This window comes from Seriola aureovittata, chromosome 20, assembly GCF_021018895.1.
Source record: "Seriola aureovittata isolate HTS-2021-v1 ecotype China chromosome 20, ASM2101889v1, whole genome shotgun sequence".
Taxonomy (NCBI): Eukaryota; Metazoa; Chordata; class Actinopteri; order Carangiformes; family Carangidae; genus Seriola; species Seriola aureovittata.
In genome coordinates this window covers 14468748-14475284 of record NC_079383.1, presented here as the reverse complement: position 1 = coordinate 14475284, position 6537 = coordinate 14468748, and the positions used below count along the sequence as shown (strand labels likewise).

Below are 6537 nucleotides of genomic sequence, written 5' to 3'. Positions count from 1 at the left end.
GCTGCAGTTGAAGTGGCTGCAACGTAAGCGGAAGCTGAAAACTCACATCAAGATATCACATGAAACTAAGCTCCTCTTGGTTGGACATTAACCAGTGCATGTAATTTATGCACCTGCAGATCATTTAACCCTGCAGACAATGGAGCTTGACCATTTAAAGAGAAGCTTAGTGTTTTTCTCTGGTAAAAATGTTCTTGAATTCAAAGCATCTATTTAACCCACAAAATAGCAGAATGTTGTTCAGCTGTTATTCAGCATTTGACAAATTCATTTTTGATCGAGTATTGTATTTGTTGCTTGATTAGAGCGCTGAAAGAAAATTATTTTATGCATCCGTACAGATTTTTCTAAATTACACATGGTAGACTGGCCTGACAATTCAAAGGAATTCAGTTGAGCAATTCAACAATCCCACATCAATGCAATGCAAATGCTCAACTAAAAGAATATGAAAAAAAGGAGAAAAATAGAAATAACGATTATGAATAACGAACAACAATCTTAAGACAAAACAAGGTCCATTGAGTAGCTGTTCTGGATCTTTCATCACATCATATCTTTTATATCTTTCCCAGTTGTCATGTACAGAAATAGGCCTTTTTCACAGCTGACATTTTGACTTGTCATAGTAGGAAGAGCACAGGTTTTTCTAATGACTTTAATATCATTACCAGTGTATTCAAGCAAGTAAACCACAGCAGCGTGACAGTGGGGCTGTGTACACAAATACTAGGACCCTGAAACTGAAGCAGCTAAATGGAATTCAGCCGTCATTTATTTGATCATTTACACCTGTGCTTTTCCAACTGTGACATGTTGAAATGTATTTGGTGAAACAGGCCTATTATGTTCAAATGTCAATTTTTTTTCTTCTGAGACTTAAATCAACAAAACACATCTCCATGGCTCCCGAGTAAACTCCCATCAGCTGATGACAATACGATCGAAAGCTCCAGATCAGCTACTAAATGGACCTCATGTGTGACACTGTTTTTGTCAATTGTTGGTTCCAAGGTCTAGAATGAACTTTGAACCTGAGACTTATGACAATTCAAAGAAAAATGCATTTCAGATGTTTCAAAAGGCAACCAGCCCTTGGTGTGTCACTTAAACATGCATCTGATTTTCTACCCACTAGGGGGCAGCGGAAACAAGCCATAAAGACAACACTGGCATATTCTCAACCTTTAAGTTGATATGGTGAACCAGGTAGCAAACAGTTGCTTATTTACACATATGGAGTCGTGCTTGTGTCCATCTGAGGGATATAAGTCCAATAATCACTCTCTTTTTAGCTCATTTAGATGCTAAATGCTCCACCATGTACCGGCTAGTTGCTAACTTTCATGTGGTGCTGGGTAGGTAGTGTCCTCTGGATTATTAGGGCTTTTTTCCTTTATGAAAACAGCACCTGCCTTGGAAATGCCAATGATGACACCAGTGAGCCTGAACCAAAACAGTGAGGCTGCAGGCCAGAAGACCTAAACAATGAGCTAAAAGATGCTAAAATGCTCAGTGGAGCTGCAGAGTCGTGTGATAAATCAGTGTAGTTTCATCACTATGAGCGACACCTTTAAGTATGCAGACGTGATTCAGTGTTAATATAAAACTACTGATTATAACAGCTTTAAATGTTGTTAAAGTCACACCACAATACAAACTGACAGTGTGCAAACTTGCAACTTTAATAATGTTGTACAGTACGATTTCAACAGCATTCTTTACAATGCACCCAACCCTCTTTTCCCCAATAAATAGAATTTTCATATCATCTAAGCTAATCATTATATTTTCCTCAAAAGTTTAACATTTATCGGTGGACGGTGATGTTATTACAAAGGTTTCATTTTTTTTTTTTTCATTATAAAGTGGGGTTTCAATGTCTTGAAGGATCATCAATTTACAGTCACTGTCAAGGATCAAATGATGTCAATCAGCAACAAATCACATTGAATTGTAAAAATCTTTGGTAAATTTAACAATTCAATGTCACTGAACTCTAAAGCAACAAAATCATCCAAGTCTAACAGGCTAGTTTTTATAAATTTTTCGGAATCAGTCTTTTCATTTTCATCAGATTAAATGACACTTACCAAAGACTCTTTTTCAACTTCCATTTAAAGATTTACTTTATACGCTTTTTTGGAGATTTGAGTAAATATGCAGCATAAAAATGTGCACCCCATAACCCGACGACAAAATCAGCACAGTAATGAAGGCACTTCATTCTGTAAGAGAAGATAAATCACAGTTGTTTGAACAAAAGGTCAGACAAGAAAAAACAGCCTGCATAGCATAGCTCAAAACAAAAAAAAACCAAAAGGTCACCCATTCTCAGAAAAAAAAACAACAAAAAAACTCTTCATTCTGTGTATTTGATTATTTTTGGTAACTAAAATATTACTAGATAGAATAGTAAAACCTCATCTCTCTGATAGAAAAATTACTTTATGTATGTCTTGCTCTTAGAAACATATAGTATGTACATACAGTAATATAATCTTTTGCCAGTATGAGTCCTGTACAAAGAGTTCAAAAATCCAGAGATGGTGAGAATCCGTACAGAGGTTCTCTCTAGATTTGATTATAACCAGATAATTTGCCTGAAGTCCTCGGATCGGGAGCCACGCTGGGACTTCCATGGCCGGTCGGACGGTGGGAGCCGGGGCTGCGGGGCCGTGGCAGCGAGGTGAGGCCTCCGTGCAGCGGGGGGCCGAGGCAGGAAGGGACCAGCTGGAGCTGTCGTCTGCTACCTGTTCCTCAGGCTCTGTAACAGACTGTAAATGTCCTCCTCCTTACTGAGGCCCTCGAACAGAGGAATCAGGTCCAGCAGCTCTGTGTCCGTCATGTCGTCAAACCAGGACTGCACCGGGACCTGTGGGGGGGCGGGGAAACAACAACACAGAAGAAACAGAGAGAGAGAGAGAGAGATAGAGAGACAAGATTAAATTTATATGATCAAGGGAGAAAACGCAGCAGTCAGTTGATGCTAAAATGTTGCATTATAGGTGAGGAGCTGGTGCGAGTTTTGTGTAAATAATTAATGGGGGAAATACATCAAAGGCTCGAGGACTGGCAGCAGCTCCACTGAGCGCCTTCTACACAGAGGAGGGAAATACCATAAAACTGGGAACGCTGCCTCTGGCTCCAAAAAACAGCTATGCAGATCAAAACTGTGACAACCCCTCACAGATATGATCGTTAACATCATTATTAACTCTACGACTAACTTACCCCTGCTCCACAAGTGTATTTTGAACCTGTTTTTAAGTCAGGATTTTTCGGGCATCTGATTTCATTGTCGCCCCCCATTCACAAAGCAGCCATCTCAAGATCGAGTGACGTTTGTGGAATTTTTGCAACTGCGGAAATGAAAGCAGTAAGACTCCTGGGTCAAGCACAAACTAAACACAACACCCAGCCCTCCCTCGCCTCTATGAGACCGTTTTAACATGTGCAACTGTTCAAATGGACACAGAACGCTGCTAGTCAAGTACAATGAAGGTTTAAGGTCAAAATATCGAGCGGAGAAACGACTCACTGCATTCTCAGGGTGGAAGATGTAGGAGGCAGGTGAGTTGTCTATGATGATGACCTTACTAAGCTCTCGGCCCAGCCGGCTGAGGTCTTTGACGTAGTTTCCTCTGTGGAAAACACATGATTCCCTGAAGAGCCGGGCGCGAAACACCCCCCACTGGTCCAGCAGATCTGCCACAGGGTCAGCGTACTGAAAGCAGACGAATATTGGGGGGAATGTAATGTATGGAAACATTAATGCGACTGTGAAAACGGTGGCCGAACCCGAGAACCGACCTTGGCTAAGCTCGCCGTGAAGAGGACACATTCGAAGAGCTCCCCCATCTTCTGGAGGAACTCGTCCACGTGGGGCCTCTTCAGCACGTACACCTGAAACGAGACATTATATGACTCTGTTAGAAGGTATTTGTTGTCGCACTTTATCAATTTCGTTGTTGTTTATTGGCCGATGAAGCTGCTGCCGGTTCATAAATGCAGCCAATTTCATTTCACGTCACACCTTATAGACGTCACAGATGAGTTGGATCACTGTGATGAGCTGTTATATTCATAATTCTAATAAAATGCATTTTGTAACAGACCATTTAGGTGAACCTAAAATCTATACGTTACATAATTTGTCATAAATCTTGAATGCGGTTATTCACATCAAAAAATGTCTCACACCTCCAAATCACTCAAGTCATCCAAAGAAAAGAACAATAAGTCCACATTTAATGCTAAAAAGAGTTAGATAAAAGCAAGTGGCATAAACAGCATTGTTTTTGTCTGGGAACGATACACAATTCCAGATCTGAATAAAACATTTGTTGATTTTTAAACTGCTTCATTTAGCTCTCGTGGAGCTGCTTTTGTTGAGACGTCATTCAGCGACCGAGAAGTTTGGCTTCTTCTTTTGTGAAACAGATATTGCTTTTACGCTCATATTTGCCATTTTCATGCCATCAGCAGTCTTTCATCGTCCTCTTCGGTCGGTGTAATCTCTGCGTTAGTTGCTGCCCCCAAGTGCAAGTAATCAAGCATAGGCCAAAGCAGATACAGAAAGCCTATCCTGGATTACTTGAACCAGGTTACAGCTAAGTTATAGCTTCTTCTGCTTCAAACAGGACACAGAAAACAAACCTTTGACATCAATCTACCGAAGGAACGCAAGCGCGCCGTCTCTTGTCTCAATGCGAGTGTAAAGAGCGCCTCTGTTCCTTACTCTCTGTTCTTTCTCCCACACACACACACACACACACACACACACACACAAACACACACATTTATATGCAGTGAAACATCTCTTCTGCTGCACACTCAACAGCATCTTCATCAGGCAACTTGTGACATTCCTTTAGATGGTGACACGGTCGTGTTTGTGGCGCGTGTATCTTTACAGTGAGCTGGGACTCACAAAGACACAAAGAATAAAAACAGAAAGCATTAAATTCAGGGAGGAGCGCTTGAGTCGCCCCACTCTGACGTAACTGTTGGATGACAGAGAATAATAAATACTAAAAGAAAGAAAAATGGAGCCAAAGCCTCGTAGGGGAGACCTTATAAAATTAATACATTTTATTTTATTCAAGCCCACTTCGGGAAGTGCTCCATATCAGTGCAACGTTACCTGATGAACAGTCCCATCAATCTCCACTGGAACGATGAAGTCTGCATTGCTGATGGGCTGCAGGACCAAGCAAAACACAGGAAGGATTTTAAAACTTGGGTTATTTTTGATTTTTTTTTTTAACTGACAACACAATCTGTCCACAGGTTAACCACACAGGTAAACTGCTCCTCTAAAAAGGTGCCCCAGGCAAACCGGGGAGTGGGGGCTTTAAGCAATAACGTGGTTCCCTCTGCTCCAGTGCTCTACGTCTCAATGTTAGTTAAAAAACACCAGAAGTGAGACCCTGGGGAGAAACATGGGAGCTGAGCAACAAGACAAGACGCGAGCGCGGACAGGAGGAGTGCCGGCGTTTTCTCAGCGTGCGACTCGTGTCATCTTTTAAAAAAAAAAAAAAAAAAAAAAAAAAGCAAGAGAGGGGAGACGAGAGGTGCAGGAGGCAGAGGGAGATAGAAGCCAGAGGGGTGTGGGTGGAAGACAAGTGGAGGGCGTAAAGACAAGGATGAAAGGATTAGGTAGGAGGCACAGCGGTGTCATTTCGGAACAGGAGAGAAAGAAAAATAGGTGACAGAGGAAAAGAAAGAAAAAAATGTTTCTCTGTATTTTCAGAACAAAAAAATGGAAGCTACTTCCATAGGAACTCAGCTGTCACCGGTTTAGATGGATTATTCTCGAGACAGAAAATAACAGAGGTTTATTTATAAGTATCATTTTATAAGTCAAATTGACTAAATCGTCCACTGATATTTGGGAAACCTGCAAAAAACATTACTCCATTAAAATAACGTTTACTTTGAATCCTAGAACGTCGCTTTCATCTGTTTTTAATTCGCATGTCTGACTCACAAAGTCAGACAGCAGTAACCACGCAAAGAGTCACGTTGAGAAAAAGGGGTTTGAAGTTTGAATGATTCTTAGTCAAAGTATGTAACAACTATGTAAGCAGTAAAACTTAATGCCTTTTTGTGCATAATTCCTGTCAGGTACTGTCTCTTTTGGCAACAGCGTAGTGTTCACAAACAAGCAAATAAACATTTAATATGTAGTTAAAACTCATAGATTTAACTGTTTCTTAATGTATTACAGCGTAAGTGGAGGCTGCTGCGTTAACAGATAATAGACAATATTGTAAAACAGTTATAATTGTTGACAATTACTGTACATAAAAAACCCTCTTAAAATGTGTGTTATAGCCATTTATTAAATGTGTGTGTATGTGTATATATATATATATATATATATATATATGTATGTATATATGTGTTTTTAGGGCAGGCTTGTCCTCAAGTCTTAAAATGATGCACCCCTTTTTCTATAAAGCCACTTTTAATGAAACTAAAGCAGCTGCCTTCGAATGTAAAGCTGCCTACATCCTCTGTGTTTGTACTGTA

The 6537-nt window shown here is 40.4% G+C and overlaps 1 protein-coding gene across 2 annotated transcripts in view; it reads right to left on the bottom strand.

The window, feature by feature from the left end:
- Nucleotides 1-1661: 1661 nt before the first annotated feature.
- The window catches only part of ctdspla (CTD (carboxy-terminal domain, RNA polymerase II, polypeptide A) small phosphatase-like a), a 31635-nt gene continuing 26759 nt past the window's right edge, over nt 1662-6537 (bottom strand). For both annotated transcript variants that reach the window (XM_056364338.1, XM_056364339.1), the window contains 4 exons: nt 5147-5203; nt 3814-3906; nt 3542-3727; nt 1662-2875 (listed from right to left, as the gene is read on the bottom strand). In XM_056364338.1, coding sequence (XP_056220313.1) covers nt 2750-2875; nt 3542-3727; nt 3814-3906; nt 5147-5203 — 462 coding nt within the window. In that variant the 3' untranslated portion in view covers nt 1662-2749. The remainder of the gene's footprint in view (nt 2876-3541; nt 3728-3813; nt 3907-5146; nt 5204-6537) is intronic.